The following is an 18,194-nucleotide window of genomic DNA, read 5'->3' as shown; positions in this document are numbered from 1 at the left end:
ATGTTAATGTACCAAATCGCAGAGAAATGTTAGAGATCCATATTTCAAATCTTAAGCTTGGAACGCATAGCTTGCCTCTGTTCAAGTTTCAAATATGTTTTTTTACATAACTTAATACCTGATTTGTCTATTTTTATTATAATTAAAATAACAGTTTGTATTGTAACGAAGAGAGTGAAACTTTTAAAATAAATTCGCTTGGGAAATGAAATTAATTAAGTAAGATGTTTTCCATTTATAAATGAAATGGTAAAATTATATGTTTTTATTTTTATTTTTTAAATTCAAATCATTAAATCCACAGCAAAAGTTTAAATTTAAAAACAAAATTCTAAAGCGTCTAGATAAGAAAAATGATTAATATTTCAAATCCCACAAATATATTCTTCAAATGCTTGACCATGTTTTTTTTTTCAAATGTATCGAGTATTTAATCGATTGAACAATAAATTTTGAAAGTTTTATATCACATGTATATAATCACCCCATAGGAACAACGAAATAATTGATATTTGATAGTCAATTCGTGTGTTCCAAATGTTATCTTAATTTGTTTATAATACTTTCTATTTTTTTTATAAATATACAACATTTGAACTCTTCCCAAAATTCTAAAGGTTATAATAAACTAATCTTAAATTTTAAATTCCAAAAAAAGTTAATTGTTATGGATGAAAAAAAGAAGAAGCTATTTACAAAATATTGAAAAAAGTTAAATGATAATAAAAAATTAAAGAGTTAGATAAAATGTTATTTTTTAAAAATGTTTCTCTCTTTCTTTTTTCTAAATAATAATAAAATTGATTTTAGGTAAAAGAGTAACCACGACTTGATTAAAATTCTTATTAAGATACTGCGCGCCATAATATTTTTAAAAAATTAAAAACATAAAGATGCTTCATGCCCCGCGAAAAGCATTTTACTTTTGAACGCTATCTCACCCGTTCAATCTATTTTTTCTCAATCGAACGGTTTAAAACTAACGATCCGCGTCATAAGAAGCGAACCAATGATATTGCTCTCAGCACTCCTATATAAACAGAACCCTAATTCTTCCATCCCCATCTTCCTAAAACGAAAATCCCTCTTCTCGAATTCAAATCTGTAGACTTGTTCAATTGAAATGGCTCCAAAGGCAGAGAAAAAGCCCGCCGAGAAGAAACCAGCGGAGAAGGCTCCAGCTGGTGAGAAGAAGCCTCGAGCAGAGAAAAAGATTCCGAAAGATGCTTCGTCGTCAGATAAGAAGAAGAAGAGGATGAAGAAGAGCGTTGAGACCTACAAGATTTACATCTTCAAGGTCTTGAAGCAGGTCCATCCCGATATCGGAATCTCTAGCAAGGCCATGGGGATTATGAATAGTTTTATTAATGATATTTTTGAGAAGCTTGCTCAGGAATCGTCGCGATTGGCTAGGTATAACAAGAAGCCGACTATCACCTCTAGGGAAATCCAAACGGCTGTTCGACTTGTGCTTCCTGGTGAACTTGCGAAGCATGCTGTGTCCGAAGGGACGAAAGCGGTTACCAAATTCACCAGTTCTTAGAAATTTCGATCGTATCTGTTAGTGTTTAGAAATTAGCTTCGATATTGTTTGATGATATAGATTGCGATTGTTTTTGTCCGGCTTAGTATGAAACGGAAATTCTTCGTTTGAAGTTGATGCAATATTTTCGTATAATTGTAGATCAGTGATCAAAAAGTGTTCAAAATTTGACCTTCGCTCCTACTTTTTCTGTATTCAAATTTAATAGAATACTCTGGAAGTAAGTTCTTGCTCGAAATTTTACACCGGCTTTATTTTTCAGTAATGTAAAGTATATTCGAATTATCTTCGAAAATTGCTGTAGAACGCTATTCCATCCAACATGTTTTTAATTAAAAAGAAAAGGTAAAATTGATCATCAGGAGTTGTTTGTGATGACTTAATGTCGAAGTGAATTTGCTGAGTGCAAAATATCGAGGGAGGATTTAAATATTAGCTTCTTCTTGGTCAAGTTTTGAATGTCGTACGTTAAATTTTTTCTTCCACTGAAATTAATGTAGCGTCGAGTAGTGGTAGAGAAGACAAACTTATTAATTTATTTGTGTATTATACGATAATTTGAACTTGAAATTTATGCTCTTTACGTGCATAGTATTTGTTTAAAGCCACACATATATATGAATTAGGTGTTCTCGATCTCGATCCTTAGTTTTTTAGTGTGAGGAATTTAAATTATTGACTTTAGTTAATATATGCTATATATCAATTGAGATATAATTGTTAGTATGATATGTTAAATAGATATGTATAATATAATTTCAATGCAAATATATGATTTGAAGACTTAATTTGAATGTAAATATTTAAGAAGAGGAAACAAGAGGAGATGGTGTGAGTGAGTTAGTGCTACTACTTGTTGGAGCTAGTGAACTATATGTATGTAATTGGGCCGGACCAAAAAACACTTGGACCGTTGAACCGGCATGAAGGTCAGTAGCATGTTGAAGGCCCAGCGGCGTAGCACAAGTAGGAAGCTCTTGTATGGTCAATATTTGATATATGAGCAAGTCACCTCATGGCTGCACGAATTTTCCTAATGTCAGCTCACATCATACATAGCTATGACAATTTTTTCTTTTTCGAAAAATGGACACGGATAGGATGGTTGAGCTATTGTGGTGGAGCAATTCTAGCAATATTTTTAAAAAATTATAAATACATAAATATACTAAAAAATTGTTAATAGATTTTATTATATTTACAAATTTTAAAAAATAATGTTAAACATGTTAATATTTTAATTCTTATTGCTATATTTGTGAATATTTTAAAATTGTTTTTGTGTATACTTAAAATTAGAGTATAATTTACATGTGGAACTATAAATTAGTTGAGTAAATGTAGGAATATATGATATAATATTTATATAAATGTAATGTTAATTATTTGATTGTATAATTTCTAGATAAGAATCATAAGAGATCAAAATAAAGGGAAAAGAAAACTTATAAGACATGGGATATCACGTCGGTACCTTTATGGTAGAATGGGCGATGAAGAGGTGGTTTGAGCATAGATTGTGAGTGAGTGAGCAACGTTGCTCGAAGACAAATAAAGTAAATCTCCTTTACACAACTCATCACATGACATTTAGTATTTGTCATATTAGTGGTTTGATGCATACATCTTTTCTACTTTATAAAATATATAATAAGATCATGTAATCTTAATACATATGGTTGGACTTAAAAGAAGATCTTTTAAAGAAGTGTTTTAGAGTAAGAAATTAGTTATTATAGTTTGAGTTATAATAATACGTAAAAAGGATAAAATATTTTAGTTTGAAAGAAATAGTAAACATACATAAGAAAATCATAAAAAAATATAAGCATAGAATCTTTGTTATAATAAATACTCAAATGAGGATTTTAAAACAATGTTTAACTCTAGTAAATTGAGGACTACAAAATAGTATTTAATGTGATAAGAGATTATTATTATGATCTAGTCTTAGGATAGTTCTTGTCCAAAACGACTCATAAATTTGTTGCATAATAATTTTGTTTAATTTTCTATAGAACAAATTCTTAATAGAACACAGAGAAATTAAACATTTTTAAAATTTAAGTCGATCATAAGTACATGAGCAAGAAAAATTAGTTAATTTATTGACATAAAACTTGTATTATAGATTTGGAAGCCAGCGATTTCAAAATAAAGATTTATTAAACCACTCTTGAAAGGTTATACTTCCTGAAATCTTACGTATAGCAAAATAAAAATGCAAACTTAGAATTAGAAGAATATTTATTTGTAAAGGTTTTATAATTTTTTGGGATAGAACTATTTTACAAGAGTCAAAACTTTGAGTACGCTTTTTCACCTAATCTTGAAAGATAGTTTTTGTTGGGTAGAAATAAGTGAGATTCTTGAGAAGGTATGTGAGGGCAAGTCATGTTTTCTTGTCACAAAATTTCTATATGGACAATGAGATCAACTCAAAATGTGTCACTTTATTATTTTGCACTTTCTTCCTTGTATTTTTCTATCAAATAATTATCAAAATTCAAAATCACACCCTCTCCAAATCAAATAATTGGTACATCAGTTTTGACCCATTTTTACCAAAGTAACTATAATGAGTAGAAAAGTTAGAAATAATAATTAATTGTATAATATCATTTTTTTTAAATTTGGTCTTGGTTTTTTTAGTGATAGATTGTGCTATATTTATTCTTTTTTTTGAAATTAATATATATGTTATATATTAATATTTTGAATTTGGTGTAATCCAAAAAAAGAAACATTATAAGATTACGGATGTAGATTGTGATTTGCAAATGGTACAATGGACCAAAACCTCCAACTTCCAGCTTTTGTTTTGGAAGGTCAATGTAAGCTTTTGGTTTTTGTCCTTTACGTAGGGAGCGAGCATATGTTTGGAACATTTTTCTATATGCTAACTTATCTTTATTTTTTTAATTTATGTATATAATATAATCAAATTTTAACTTCATTGATTTTTTAGTAGAACGTTGGGTGATTAATTCCTATATTTTTAGGTTAATTTAAAAGAAGTAAGATATCTTCCCCAGAAAAGGTAGTATGATATCTTTAAATAACTTGCTACATAATCTATTTATGGTGCCATCTATATAGTAATTAATTTACCATAATTTTTCTTGACATCTAAGTATTAGATGGATTGTACCACAGTGATTTAAAACTATGATGAGTGTATATAAAAAATATATAAATAGAAATATATCATGAGTACCACGTGTCAGTCACTTAAATAGCTTATGTACGTAAAATTTATAAAATATGGTAGCAGTTGCAATTATATAATTGAACTTTTGGTTGCAACAATTGAGTCTATAACCTCATCTAAAATTAAAATTGAACCATCGAAGTCACGTATAGGATTTAATTTGAACAATTTAGTAAGCCCATTGTTATTATTAAAAAATATGAGGGTGTAATTAAAACACAGAAGTGGTTTTTGCAATTTGGTCGTGTTATTATTAATATATTAAATTTTTTGGACTATTTGGAGGAAGGGTAACTTCTGCCTGTGCTTAGCTTAGCTTAAATCCCTTGTGCCACCGTTAGTTCATAGCTTGGTAGAAAAGAATTAAAAACGGAATTCTCTGTTGCATATAAGAATCTGAAGTATTGATGTCAAAAGAATTTTAGATCAATGGTCGTTGAATCTTGAGAATTGTTTGCCTCTTCCTCTTCCCGCAAACTCGCCCATGGAATTTTAACGAAGCAGCAAGATCCCTGTGCCAACCTCTCTAGCCCATTGCTTTTGTTTCCATCCTTCCATGGCCTCCTCCGGCTCCGCAAACTCAATTCCTGCACCAGGTTCCTTCACTTTTCTATATCTTCTAATTTCATCAATCAATCTCTTTTATTTGTTTGTTTGTTTGTTTGTTTGTTTGTTTCATTTTCTTAATTCGATATAACGATCTTTGACGTGTTCTGGAAGTTCGTTATTGATCATTTTGTGTGCATGTGTTCACTAATTGCAGAGGCTGTTCAGATTTTAGTTTCATCTCTTGCTGATGAATCGCCTGTAGTGAGGGAGGCGTCCATGGCTTCGCTTAAGGATATAGCTACATTGTATTCTCTCTCACTTGTTGTCTTTAGCTGTTTGAATCTGGTTTCAATTATAGTCAGTTGTGAATTGGAACTTCTGTTGCAATATTAGGAATCCGCTTCTGGTTCTCGATTGCTGCTATGCTGTTTCGCGTGGAGGACGCCGGGTAATTACAGTGTTTACTTCTTCGTTCGTCATGCTTCGTAGGAATCATAATTTGGTAGTTAATCGTTTTGTTTCATTGTGTTTTGAAAATTGGTCATTTTCAGCGTTTTGGAAACATGGCTGGAGCTTTTCTAGTAATGTCATTCGGAGTGCGAGCACTGGACAAAGAAGATGTTGATCCAGCTTTCATGTCCAAGCTTGCAAAGATTTCAACGACTGAGATAATCTCTTCCAAGGTCTTTTCATACTGTAATTGTTGGTTCGGTTTCTTTTATTCCCAATCTTTTTGGTTGTTACATTAAGGTGCGTTTAGGAATTTCAAGTCATAAGCTATTTCCAAACGAAGAAATGATATTTTACATGGCGCGTAAATATATTAATATCTGAAATAGAAGCTTCAATTTGGAAACTAGCACTTTCATTTAGGAGTTGACTACTGTAACTTCACAATTGCAAGGTTAATACACAGTCTCATGGTTTGTGATACTTTTCACTTTTTTGTTCTTAGCACGTTGTTCTATCTTCCTTATATCGAAATCAGAACTCAGGGCCACAACTGTGCAATCTATAGAACAAATCTTGTTCAAGTAAGGTCGTTCCTTATATTGATACTACAAGAAAGCATCTTGACAATTGATTGACACTAACCAAACTTTTGGCTATTTGAGAAACATGGAGTAGATTTTGCGAGTAAAGGAAGAATTATTAGGTGACAAAAAGTGCAAAGATCCAATATTGAGAGTGATAAACCTGCTCCATTATCGATAGGTACTTGATTACCAGATTAACAAGGAGAATTGATAGCAAGATTTGAATGATCACTTACCACATGGCAAACATGATGATAAATATTTCTCAGACATCGGAGGCCACTGTGGCAAACGTCTGAGTTTTGTCTTTTAATGCTTGAGACTTAAATCTTCATTGTAACCTTACTGAGATGGAGATTTCTGAATGAGCTGAATTGTCGCATCACTTGTCTTCCATTAGATTATGCCACTCTTCTAATTCCTGGTGTTAGGCTCTTGATCCATCTATGGTTTTTATTGTTAAAGCTCTTATGGATGATTTGGTGGGTGCTATGGATAACTCTTTGACTCTTCTTTATGTGGCGATTTGGAAAGATTGTTACTCTAAAAAGATTAGAATTTTTCTTTGGAGCTTAGTTTGGGTGCCATCAATACTGCTGATTGTTTGCAGCACGGTATGCCGTATATGTGTATTTCTTCTTCATGGTGTCGCATGTGTCACCAACATGCTGAATCTTTTATTCATTTGTTTCTCCGATGCCCCTTTGCTGCCAACTTTTAAAACATTGTTCTTCCTTCTTTTGGTTGGTCTTTTATTTGCCCTAATTCTACTCTCAGATGCTTTGGCTTCATTATTGGTGGGTCATCCTTTTAGTAGTAGTTAGAAGATGGTTTGGTTGGCTATTCTACGTGTTTTTTTTGGAGTTAATGGGGTGAATGAAACAGAGGACTCTTTACTGATTTTTTCCCTCTTTTAACTGTTTTATGGAATTAGTTTTGTCTATGGCTTTTTCTTGGTGCAAAACAGAGTACACTTTTACTCATTACAACTTAACCTTTTTAGTCAGGTAATTGGTGTTCTTTGATGTAACCACCTTTTGGCGTTTGGGGTTCTCCCCTAATTTCATATATCAATGAAGTGTTTCTTTTACCAAAAAAGGAAAAAAAAAGAAAAGAAAAGAAAAACCTTATCTCATAGTTTGTTGAAATGGAATCAAAATGCCGATTAGTATCAACATTAAGGTTAGGAGCAACTATTATAGCTGGGCCGGCATATTTGAATTCTAAAGAATTAGAGTCTCAATAACTAACTAAGAGATCATGTGTTCAATGGATGATGTCCACCTATCTAGGAATTAATTTCCTACGAGTTTTCTTGACACTCAAACTAGGATCATGAGGGTTATACAAAGGGTGTAAAGAATTATTTTTGTCTATGGCTTTTTCTTGATGCAAAACAAAGTACACTTCTACTCATTACAGCTTAACCTTTTTAGTCAGTAATTGGTGTTCTTTGATGTAACCACCTTTTGTTGTTTGGGGTTCTCCCCTGATTTCATATATCAATTAAGTGTTTCTTTTACCAAAAAAAAAAAAAAACCTATCACATAGAGCGTTGCAATGGAATCAAAATGCCGATTAGTATCAACATTAAGGTTAGGAGCAACTACTATAGCAGGGCTCGCATATCTTAATTCTAAAGAATTAAAGGGAAAGGTGAAATTAGACATAGTCTCAATAACTAATTAAGAGGTCATGGGTTCAATCCATGGTTTTCACTTACCTAGGAGTTAATTTCCTACGAGTTTTCTTGACACTCAAACTAGGATCATGAGGATTATACAAAGAGCGTAAAGCATTTTGTAACGTTCTCGTTGATCAAGTTAGTTATTATTTTATTGTCCATGATGCAGGAACTTAATACTGAGTGGCAAAGAGCAGCTGCACAGCTTCTTGTTTCGATAGGCTCACATTTGCCTGACCTAGTAAGTTTGCTGTGATTCATGTCTTTTATGAGTTTTTGGGTAAATATGGTCAGTGGATAATTTTTTCTCTCTCACATTAAATTATGTTGTTCAGCATAAATGCTTGCATTCAATATCATGTAGCTACATATGATTACATGACTAGACTAACATTATACCTTATGGAAGAGAGAACTTTGACAAGATAGGATCTGGGTGTGATCGCTTAAACAAAATGGATTTGGAAACATTGGTCAAGCATATACTTTTGTGAAAATATGCAGTTACTTTTATAAATTCATCCTCTCTTCTTCTTTCTCTCTTTCTTAATTGGTTGCAGAAGTTTTCTCATTGAAGTCAATTAAATGATTTTAAGTTAATTTACTGAATCTTTCTGGTTGTCATTTATTTTTCCTTTGTCGAAGCTTTCTCGCGAAAAACAATTTAATGTCTGCCAAATAATTCTATAATTTTTAGCTTCCAACTTGGTCAGACAAAAACCATACAACGTACAAATATATTTGTGTGTTTGTGTTAGTATGTGTACTCTGTCAACCTTGGATTATTTTTGTTGATTTTGCAATAACTAATTTCTTTTATGGTGATGTGGAAGATGATGGAAGAACTATATCTTCACTTGGGAGGGCCTAGTTCAGCTTTACCAGCTATGGTTCAAATTCTTGCAGATTTTGCTTCTTCTGATGGTTTGTTAACAACATCATTTATTTATTTTGTATTTTCAGAACTTTATTTTTCTATACTGCTATTTGATTACTTTTGTAACACTGACTTTTGTGATTTTACTCTTTATTAAAGCCTTACAGTTCACGCCCCGACTAAAAGATGTGCTTTCCAGAGTTCTTCCCATCCTTGGAAATGTTCGAGATGCTCATAGACCTATTTTTGCAAACGGTTTGGAGACTTTCCCTTATCAAAAAAGAAGATATGATCTTAAGTTTGACCCTAAAATAATCATCTTTTTACCATCTTCAAGGTGGATTTCTTTTCGAGGGGATGTGGATTGGAGTGTTTTGCTTTTTAGTTTAATTGAGGAATTCTGTATTTTGATCTACCAAAGCATGCATCTAGATTTTTATTTATTTTTAATTTTTTAATATAAATACTAATAATAACTTTTATATATATATATATTTTAATATAACAATAAATTTAGGACTTTCTGGAATGACCAACATTTATGGTCTAATTCCCAACCTTTTGTTTGTGGTTTTGATCTCCGAACTTCTTGTATGTGGTCATTAACAGGGCCTTTTTTAGTGACAATGGCTCTTTTGGAGACACCTAAATCTTGAATTTACCCTTTTCTAGTGACAATGGATTTTTTAAGGCACCTAAATTTTTACTTTTTCATTCTTAGAAAAAGTTTTCTCATTGGAAAAGAACATTATGTGAAAGCATGCCCATTTTATTGTCATCACTATCACCAATTTTTCTTTTCTGCTTGCCTTTGTAGGAAGGAGCTCTATAGAGGGAGACAAGTGATTTTTGGAGGTTTTTCTTAGAGAATGGGGAGGGGGGAGTATAGGGGGGTGGGGTGCAAGGGGGTAACTAATCCATCTTCCTGTTTCAAAATTCAAAGAGTATATTTCTGCTTAATTTAACCCTATTATTTAAAAAGGGTTGAGGTCAATGGGTTGGATGCACTTGACATTTTGAAATGTTAATATCAATTTTCTACAGATTGTGATTCATTTTATTCTTCACAATCAACTATTGTCACTGTTAGTTTTAGACAAATTGATAAATCTTGTGAAAAATTGTTGATTATTGTGCGTTTCTCTTCTTGCTGTCACCCTGTGACGCATTCTACTTCTCCAGCAATTAAATGTTGGTGTCAAGCTGCTTGGCAGCATAGTGTGGACTTCCCTTCACATTCGTCAATTGATGGTGATGTTATGTGAGACAAGCTCTATCATGCTCCATATCATTTTACATTTAATATTTCAGTTAGAAATGTTTATTAAAGAAATGGGTTCCTGTCAAATTGCAGGTCATTTCTGAATTCTGCTTTTGAGCTTTTATTGCGAGTTTGGGCTGCTTCTAGTGATTTAAAGGTTAGAAAATGTATGTTTTGCTTACAATAAGATGATTATGTGCTGATACTTATTTCACTTTTTTAGTAGAGTCGAATAATATTTTATTGAATAATGTTATTGGCTTTACAAAATAAGTTATATTTAATTTCTTACTGGATGCAGACAAAGTAAATAAGTGGCTGAATAACATAAAAATCACCCCCCCCCCCCCAAAAAAAAAAAAAAAAAAAAAAAAGAAAGAAAGAAAAAGAAAAATGGAGAGTGTATTCTCTTTTATACCCACTGAAAAGTTTTCCCTCGAGTCTCTGATATTATGGAAGGAGACTAATTGGGCGTCTTAAGTGTTAAGACTACTCTTGTTTTTTTTTTTTTTTCTGTCAAAGGCTTTTGTTAGATTTTCTCTTCGCAACATTTGCCTTAACTGGAATGGTTTTACCTATCCTTTGTAATTTTTAAGTTGGTAGTTGGTTATTATTTTTTCCTACTTTTAATTGCCTTTCTCTCACTCCCTTGCGGATTTTGTATATTTGAGCATTAGTCTTTTTCATTTCTGGTTAAAATTTTTTTTGTTGGTTTTCTCAAAATGGTTGGTTTATGTTCTTGGTATTGGGCCCACCCCACCTATCAATGGGAAGAGTTCACACACCCCAACAGTAGCTCCAACCTCCAAGTGACAGTAAGGGTTTTCATTTATTGAACTTTCTACTTGAAAGTTTGAAACTAGGACTTTGGAGAATTTCACCCAAACATCAGAAAACCCTTACAACACTCCTTGGTGTTAGGATGTAGGTACTTTCAGCTGCGTTGTTCTTGCAAAAGTTGCTTAAGTACAAAGGAACTACCGGCATGATATAAATTCCCCCATTTTTTGCTTGAATTTTGTCCCTCTTGTTAACATGTTGTCCATCTTTGTTTCCTTTTCTATTTTTTTCTTGGATATGAAAGTGTATCTTTATTACCATTCCATCTTCTAAATGTTATCTTCTTTTCTGTGTGTGTGTGTGTGTTTTTTTTTGGCTTAGGTTCGTATTTCTACCGTGGAAGCATTAGGTCAAATTGTCGGTCTTATTACTAGGGCACAACTGAAGGCTGCTTTGCCCAGACTAATCCCTACCATGTTGGAACTGTAAGATATATTGAAGTGTTAAACTAATAAAGGCTTGTTTAGGACTGTTCTGGAAAAATAGTTTTTCTCTGTAGAGTACAAATTTCTTTGAAATTAATTCAGTTCACTACAAAATTTTCTCCTATTCTTTTATAACTTAATGTTTATTTTTACAAGTCGCTTAAATCTGTTCTAAAAAATTTATTTGAAAACAAAAGTAAAAAACTGCTTTTAAGAACTATCGGAAAATAGAGACGAAGAAAGGACACAAGGTCTGCATAGAAGCCCTGGTACTGAGAGAAAAACCATGATATAGACGTTTCTTATTATTTTTGATAATAAAGGTACAAAGGAAAAATATTTATAGGCAACACGAGCCTAATTAAAATAATAAAAAATCAGGGAAAAGTATATCTCAACTACCCTTAGGCTTTCAACATGACCCAAGCCCACTATTTCTAACAACAACAACTGTACAACAACACTTAGAAGTAAATATCTTATAATGGCAATACTACACTGATAATTGTTTGATCTCTTTTTACCTTCCTCATCAGATATAAGAAAGGCCAGGATGTTGCATTTGTAACTACTTGCAGTCTGCATAATGTCCTAAACACTTCTTTACATTCAGAAAGTGGTCCTCCTCTCCTTGACTTTGAGGTAATGCATATTATTTCCTTTCCGCATTCATTTTGTACATTTTAACATTTGAGATGTGCTTTCAAGTGCATTTAGCAATTAATGATCGTCCTGTTCTCAAGAGGAAAAGGTCATTCAATGTATTTTATTCATTCTCCCACTTTACTTATCTCCCGCCTCTTCCCTTTTGTAGACCTTTAAAAGTCTATCAGTGTTTTCTTTTTCTGTTATTTCTGTAAATACTTTGACACTTTTTTCTATCTGTGAAAATTTCTCATTTTTCATTGGAAAAAAAGCAACTTTTTATGGATTGTGTATGGTGTATAAATTTAACAAGCAGGACTTTCATGCATTTCAAACAATTAAGTTTTTATTCATGCAACTTTCTTGAAGCGAGTTTAAAAATAATTCTGATTTAACATCCGCGTATGTATATTCTTAATCTGCATGGTGTGTCTCACTCTATTGCAAATTACTCTCATGATCAATTGTAGGATCTCACAGTGATTCTGTCTACACTTCTCCCAGTGGTGTGCGTTAATAACGAAAGCAAAGATTCTGATCTCTCAATAGGATTAAAGGTATGGCCAGCAACTATGCACGTTTTCTTGACCAGAAATAAATTTTCATTGAGAAATGAACACAAACAAAGGTTGAGGATACAAACTGTCGAGGGTGAGAAAAAGAAAAAAAATAGCAAACAACTATCTCACAAAGGAGGGAAACAACCAGATTAATTAAGAATGAACATGAAGAAAACCAGATCCAACAACAAAAAGGAAAATTGAAGAGAAAGAGGGAGGATAATGGACTATGCTTGCAGACAGACCAACTGTAAAACTGGAGTATCTGTCTCGGAACATGGTCCATTATTCTTTCTCTCCCTCCCTCTCTCCTCTCTCATGGTTTTTGGAATATTGTAATTTAAACTATAAGACTTCACTTTCAATTGACTGGGGAATATTGTAATTGAAAATTCTCACAGGAAAAGCTTAGACTTTCTATCTTCTTAGTTCGTAGTCTTACTACTAGCTGGACACAGTTATTTGTTTAGTATTCTTTCTTGATAACTGTAGAAAATTTCATATTACATTGTTGGGGATGTTTGTGACACTTTCGTGTTTTCTGCCACATATTTTAGTAATTTATCAATTATCAATCTGGTGTACTTCAAAACTTTTTGTAGTTCTTTGGGTGGGTGTTTCCTCTACACCAGCCTATATGCTGTTTCTTTGGGATGGTTTTTGAATATAATTCTGTTTCTTGTCGAAATAATTTTCTCCCTCTCACATTAAATTATAGAATATGAGGTTGAGGTTTCTCTGCAAAGGCATTTCCTTCCCTTTCTGTTTCTCATCCATAATATTTTGAATTCATTTCTTCTTGGCACTCACTTTTGTTATTTGGATTATAATCTTGTTTCCTCTGTATGCAGACGTATAATGAAGTACAGCGTTGCTTTTTAACTGTTGGCCTGATATATCCCGAGGATTTATTTATGTTTCTCTTAAATGTGAGATATTTACCTTCTTTTGTGGAGTTCTGGGAAAGCTTAGTTTTCAGATTCTTATACCGAATAGAAACTACTTACAAGTAAATATAATAAAGTTAAAAGTTTACGGAAAACCGACTGTAATCTTGGGAATTTCTCAATTAGAAAGATCTAAATCATGAAATAAAAGGAAAAAAATAACGAATGACTAAGCAATAAAAATTGATTAAAATGTAATCTAAATACATATAACTTTTACGTTAATAAAAATGTACATTTATCCTAACAGTTATTTCTATAATAGCTTGGGCGTATGTATTTTGGGTGCTACAATTTTGGAACTTCTTGAGTTTTAATAGTTCGTTTTATTTCTTCTTTTTTCATACTCAGAAATGCAGGTTAAAAGAAGAGCCTTTAACTTTTGGTGCTCTTTGTGTTCTGAAGCACCTCTTGCCAAGGTTTTTTTTTTTGGCCATTTTGGCCTCCTTATATTTAACCAACCATTTAGTCATCCTTTTGGTTTCCCATTTTACTTTTTTATTATGATATCTCTAGGTTATCCGAGGCTTGGCATGGTAAAAGGCCTTTACTCACTGAAGCTGTTAAGTCTTTACTAGACGAACAAAATCTAGGTGTTAGAAAGGCACTTTCAGAGGTATGATGTTGTGTGTGTGTGTGTGTATATTGATCTTGCTAAGAACTTTGGAAATGCGCTATTTTGTTTGGTACTAAAAATGTCTATTACTTTGTAGTTGACTGTGGTAATGGCGTCACATTGCTACCTGGTTGGTTCATCTGGCGAGATGTTTGTTGAGTATCTTGTGCGCCACTGTGCCATCAAAGTTGATAGAAATGATCCTGGAACCTCAAAGGAGTTACCGGGGTTAAATGGTGGTTATATTCCTTTTCAGTACAAGAGAATGGAGGTTCACACACTACTGTATAAATACCACCATTCTGTAATTTATAAATTTTGATTCCAAGATGTTACTACTTGTAGTTATTATTTCTTTTATTACACTTTTCGTTCTTTTAGGTGAAGATGGGGACAGTTTCTTCTATAAAGCTGAGAGAGATTAGTGAAAAAGGTCTTCTTCTACTGACCATTACAATTCCTGAAATGGAGGTATTGTGCTGGAGTTCTATTCCTACGTTCATACATTCATTGATGGAATTTCACTCTTTCTGCCCTCCTTTTGTAGTTCACCCTGTTTCTCGTTTCCCTTCTGAGTTTAATCAAATATTTTTCCTAACTTACACCGCAGCATATTTTATGGCCCTTTTTACTGAAAATGATCATTCCAAGGAGGTATACTGGTGCAACTGCAACGGTAGGTCTTTCTGATTTTATTGATCTTACATGGGGATTTTTTTTCTTTGCATGGTTCTATGTTCTTCTCAATTGTAGAAATAGGATGTGTGATTGCAAATAAAATAGTGCTTGTCCGGGACATTCTATTAATGCCACTGCTGCAGGTCTGCAGATGCATTTCAGAATTATGCAGGCATGGATCTTATGGAGATAGTATGCTGAGTGAATGTAAAACCCGTTCTGATATTCCAAATCCAGAGGTAACAGCCAAATTTCCCTCTGGTGTTTAAATTGGTCCATATTATGAGACTGTTAACTTGAGTGGTTTCTATGTTTTAGGAACTTTTTGCTCGCTTAGTGGTTCTTTTGCACGATCCTCTAGCAAGAGAGCAGTTAGCAACACAAATTTTGACTGTAAGTGTTCACACTTTTCTATGCATAACCGTTTTAACTTCTGCAAAATAGTTGTTATCAACAAAAAACGAGGTATAGGATTTTTGAATATACTGGCTGGTATTTTGAGAAAAATTCCAAGAAGGATGAAACTTTGAGTGAATGCATTATAAATGAAATAATTTCTTTAAACTTACACTGCTCAATATAACTATAATCAATTCTTGAAGTTGGTGTTTTTTTTTAAATATAAAAAAAATGGAAACAAGACTTTTTCATTGAAATGAATCTAATATTCAAAGTACAAGATGCAAAGCAAAAGGAAACTTAACAACACTTGAAGATACAAGACCATTACTATACCAGTTGTGATCAAATCTTGACGTTGGTGTATTCTGGTTATTGATTGTGTTTCAATATTGTTACATAGTTGTCCAATCATTGTTTCATTTACCCTTTTGATGTGCTATAAACTGGTGCGATTTTTATTTAACAGGTCTTGTGTTATCTGGCACCTCTCTTCCCAAAAAATATCAATTTGTTTTGGCAAGATGAGGTACTACTTTATCAAAACATGATATGGATATAAATTATCTTGTAATTGCAATCCTCACCATTCACGCACACACATACATGTGTATTTATGCATATTTGTTTCATTCTTGGATCCGGTTTCTTTTCTTAATCCTTCTTTTCTGGGTGCAATATAACTATTTTATTTCTTGTCAATAGCTTGGGTATTTAACATCTGTTTGAGCTAATTTATAATTTTTTAAAATGGCTACTATAGCAATTCAACTTTGGACTTTGTCATCTATTTTCTCCTGCTTTTGGATTTCGACGCATTAAATAATTTTGGTTTGGAAGGATTCAGAGGGATTTCTTTGTTTTTCTTCTCCATTGGTTTATCGTTTTGAAGCTGTAAGGATATCTGCTTTCCCTCAGTGCCATCTTTTTGAGTTTTATTTTATTTTTTTGTTTTTAAAATTATTTTTGTACGTATTTTCTAGTTTAACATTGTAGTTTTTTTCCCCATTCTTGTTAATCTTTGTCCTCGTGAATTGTTCTTTTGGGTCTGTGCTTTTTATGTTTTCTTGTTCTCATTTTGTATCCGTACATTTTGAGCAATAGTCTCTTTTCATTTTAACTTTGGACTTCTAAGCCCCCGAAGGATAACTATTTGATTTTTTATTTGTTAAAAATTAAGCTTATGAACACTAATTCCACCTATTGATTTCTTTATTTTGTTGTCTACTTTTGAAGAGTGCTTTCTATCTAAGTCGAGTATTGAAAACTTCAAAAAATTAGTTTGTAAAGACTAGTTCTTATTATTAGAAGTTGGCTAAATATCCAAATGTCTACCTAGAAAAGATGAAATTCATGACGAAGAAATGGCGAAAAACAAGCACAATTTTCAAACACTAAAAGGAAAAAAACCAAAGGGTTGCCAAATGGACCTAAATTACTGCAATTAGGATTGTCTCCATTTATCTTATGTGTTTGTTTATTTTGATTCTGATACCCTTTTAACTTCAAACCGTGTTCAGTGCAATGTGTTATAATTCTCCTTCTCATGTTTTATAGTTGTGATTCGAAATATGGATCTGTACAAGGTCTCAATAATGTGTTAGCAATGCGCAATGTGTAGGTTCTTTTTAGAACTCAGAAGTATCAAGAAATTCTAAGATCCTGACTAAAAATCTTGAAGGACTACCATTAGATAGTATCTTTATATTAACTCAAAAGGAAAAGAAGAAAATTATTTAACACAGAAATGCTCATCACCCACCTATAAACTCACTCATTTAGCAGGGTCACATGCTTATCTCATAAGAATACTTGGGGTGTGTACAAGTTGGCTCATACACTTATGGATATAAAAGAAGGTTGAACTAACATTATCATGAGAGATTGGATAGTTGAGGTGCAAGCTCAAACACTCAAAAAAAAAAAAAAAAAAAAAAAGAAGTTTAAATAGACATTATCATGTGAGATTGGATATAGAAATCTGAAATGCATTCAAATAGAGGTTATCCCTCACATTACACAATATTGGCAAGCTAGCTTTTTTAAAATTCATTAAACGATAGGCTATCCTGTTAGACATTTGAAATGTTCTGCGTTCTGTGTCTTAGGATGGTTTTTGGTGAGATGGGTAACTGGATTCTAGGCTGTTTTCATCATTTTCTTGCATCTGCATTCTATTAAGAGGAAAAACAAGACTGTTCAATTGTTCATAGTATTTGTCAAATACAAATTGGGACACTAAGTTATAAATTGGAGCAGATCGATGGTTGAGTTCATAAATCATGAAAACTTCTTAATGTATTCAAATACTGCAACGTTGACCAGTTGCTGAGTCACTTCTATGAAATATAGTACGTCTTTTGTGTGGACCATGAATTATCTATCGTGCTATTACTGTCTTTTTTTAATTGTTCTTACTGTGCTGTAAGAATGATTATGTATTGAATCTGATTGATTTTTGCTTTGGGAAGTTCTAGATACCTAAAATGAAGGCATATATTAGTGATCCAGAAGATCTAAAGCAGAACCCTTTATATCAAGAGACATGGGATGACATGATAATTAACGTGAGTGTTCCTCTTCGAACATGGACATTTCAACTTTTTTTCTTCTTCTTGGATATGCACTTTTTTAACTTTAATTCTCACCGTGTTCTAATCTAGTTTTTTTGAAATATAGTTAAACGAAATTAGAAAATTGTTTTAGATCATTGCAGTTTTTCTTCTATAATCCAAGTATTTTGCTCAATTTTTTAATTAATGAGGTCTAATAAAGAGGCTTGTCTCCGTTTCAAAAAAAAAAAAAAAAAGTAAAAAAGAGAAAAACATCAATCATATATATACATATATGTAGACATACGTAGGCCCCAAGTTAATAGCATGTAAAGTAATAATAAAGGACAAGTTACTAATTTGTTTCGAG

General features: G+C 32.4%; 2 protein-coding genes across 4 annotated transcripts in view; both read left to right on the top strand.

Annotated features, from left to right (window-relative positions):
• The first annotated feature begins 1,065 nt into the window (after window positions 1–1,065).
• Window positions 1,066–1,655, top strand: LOC103500845 (probable histone H2B.3). Its single transcript, XM_008464287.3, has one exon. It carries the CDS (start codon window positions 1,124–1,126, stop codon window positions 1,541–1,543), a length of 420 nt encoding a protein of 139 aa, XP_008462509.1. The 5' UTR covers window positions 1,066–1,123; the 3' UTR covers window positions 1,544–1,655.
• Window positions 1,656–5,077: 3,422 nt separating this feature from the next.
• Window positions 5,078–18,194, top strand: part of LOC103500847 (protein SHOOT GRAVITROPISM 6) — a 33,793-nt gene continuing 20,676 nt past the window's right edge. The window contains exons 1-22 of one of the 3 annotated variants that reach the window (XM_051089114.1): window positions 5,078–5,350; window positions 5,518–5,608; window positions 5,697–5,751; window positions 5,855–5,986; window positions 8,194–8,265; window positions 8,858–8,948; window positions 9,061–9,156; window positions 10,084–10,162; window positions 10,256–10,319; window positions 11,324–11,427; window positions 11,964–12,069; window positions 12,543–12,629; window positions 13,484–13,561; window positions 13,931–13,998; window positions 14,096–14,195; window positions 14,293–14,466; window positions 14,577–14,666; window positions 14,806–14,871; window positions 15,017–15,112; window positions 15,192–15,266; window positions 15,742–15,801; window positions 17,750–17,839. In XM_051089114.1, the coding sequence (XP_050945071.1) occupies window positions 5,311–5,350; window positions 5,518–5,608; window positions 5,697–5,751; window positions 5,855–5,986; window positions 8,194–8,265; window positions 8,858–8,948; window positions 9,061–9,156; window positions 10,084–10,162; window positions 10,256–10,319; window positions 11,324–11,427; window positions 11,964–12,069; window positions 12,543–12,629; window positions 13,484–13,561; window positions 13,931–13,998; window positions 14,096–14,195; window positions 14,293–14,466; window positions 14,577–14,666; window positions 14,806–14,871; window positions 15,017–15,112; window positions 15,192–15,266; window positions 15,742–15,801; window positions 17,750–17,839 (1,914 nt within the window). In that variant the 5' untranslated portion in view covers window positions 5,078–5,310. The remainder of the gene's footprint in view (window positions 5,351–5,517; window positions 5,609–5,696; window positions 5,752–5,854; window positions 5,987–8,193; window positions 8,266–8,857; window positions 8,949–9,060; window positions 9,157–10,083; window positions 10,163–10,255; window positions 10,320–11,323; window positions 11,428–11,963; window positions 12,070–12,542; window positions 12,630–13,483; window positions 13,562–13,930; window positions 13,999–14,095; window positions 14,196–14,292; window positions 14,467–14,576; window positions 14,667–14,805; window positions 14,872–15,016; window positions 15,113–15,191; window positions 15,267–15,741; window positions 15,802–17,749; window positions 17,840–18,194) is intronic. The other 2 variants (XR_007823214.1, XM_008464288.3) reach the window with 2 other exon arrangements.

Source organism: Cucumis melo, chromosome 8 (genome assembly GCF_025177605.1).
Source record: "Cucumis melo cultivar AY chromosome 8, USDA_Cmelo_AY_1.0, whole genome shotgun sequence".
NCBI classification, from domain to species: Eukaryota; Viridiplantae; Streptophyta; class Magnoliopsida; order Cucurbitales; family Cucurbitaceae; genus Cucumis; species Cucumis melo.
The sequence above is the reverse complement of the archived record's forward strand: the minus strand, read 5'-3'. Positions and strand labels throughout refer to the sequence as shown.